Source organism: Puma concolor, chromosome D1 (assembly GCF_028749965.1).
Source record: "Puma concolor isolate L17-30 chromosome D1, mPumCon1.1.hap2, whole genome shotgun sequence".
NCBI classification, from domain to species: domain Eukaryota; kingdom Metazoa; phylum Chordata; class Mammalia; order Carnivora; family Felidae; genus Puma; species Puma concolor.
Genome location: NC_141676.1, coordinates 12,413,607 through 12,414,762, shown reverse-complemented (window position 1 = coordinate 12,414,762; position 1,156 = coordinate 12,413,607). Strand labels below are relative to the sequence as shown.

The following is a 1,156-nucleotide window of genomic DNA, read 5'->3' as shown; positions in this document are numbered from 1 at the left end:
CCAACAAAAGCACATACTTCATCATAAAATAAACTTTATTAAAAACCATTACTTTTTTTTTGCATTGTAGAGGGTTGGACTTATTCCTCAACAAAAATAAATAATATTAGACCAAGATTTTTTCTAATACCCCAAATGTCCTTAACATTTGAGTTGTGGCATGGAGTAAATCTAATAAGGATTTAATAGCTTTCTGTGAATTCTACTTCATTAAGACAAAACCTAGAGAAAAATTTGCCTTTTTAACAACCTTTTTGAATGCATTCTTGACCTCTTTGTTCCTCAGGCTATAGACCACAGGGTTCAGCATGGGGATGAGCACAGTGTAGAACACGGATGCGATTTTGTCTGTGTCCATGGAATGGCTGGAGCTTGGCTGTAAGTACATGATGATGACTGTCCCATAAAATATGGAAACTGTAATGAGGTGAGACACACAGGTGGATAAAGCTTTCTGGTATCCCTCACCTGAGTGTATCTTCAGAATGGTAGTAAATATGAACAGGTAGGAAATAAAGATAACAAAAAGTGCAAAAAAGACATTGAAGCTTGAGATAAAAACAAGAATCAGCTCACTTTTGTGTTTATCAGAGCACGTCAAAGTCATGACAGCTGGAATATCACAGAAAAAGTGATGAACCACACTGGACACACAGAAAGAGAGACTAAAGGTGTCTCCAATGTTTATAGAGGCATTTAAGACACCACAGGCATAGGAGCCTATGGCCAGACGAGCACACACACCTGTCGTCATGGTGGTGGTGTAATGGAGGGGTCTGCACACTGCTGCATAGCGGTCATAGGCCATTGAGGCCAAGAGGTAATTTTCCACAGTGGCAAAGGCTGCAAAAAAGAACATCTGGGCAGCACATGCATTGTAGGAGATGACCTTGTCTCCCATTAGGAGCCCAGCCATGACCTTGGGAGTGACTGTTGAGGAGTAACAAAAGTCAACCAGAGACAGGTTACTGAGGAAGAAATACATAGGAGTGTGGAGACGAGAGTCCAGCAAGATCAGCACGATCATCCCCAGGTTTCCAATCAGAGTGACGAGGTAGATGAGCGTGAACATTATAAAGAGAGGAAACTGCAGTTCTGGGTTATCGGTTAGTCCCAGCAGGATGAAATCGGTCACGTCTGTATGATTCTTCATGGA

The 1,156-nt window shown here is 41.5% G+C and overlaps 1 protein-coding gene across 1 annotated transcript; it reads right to left on the bottom strand.

Annotated features, from left to right (window-relative positions):
• Positions 1 to 202: 202 nt before the first annotated feature.
• LOC112865087 (olfactory receptor 5B2-like) lies at positions 203 to 1,156 on the bottom strand. Its single transcript, XM_025928120.1, has one exon. It carries the CDS (start codon positions 1,151 to 1,153, stop codon positions 203 to 205), a length of 951 nt encoding a protein of 316 aa, XP_025783905.1. The 5' UTR covers positions 1,154 to 1,156.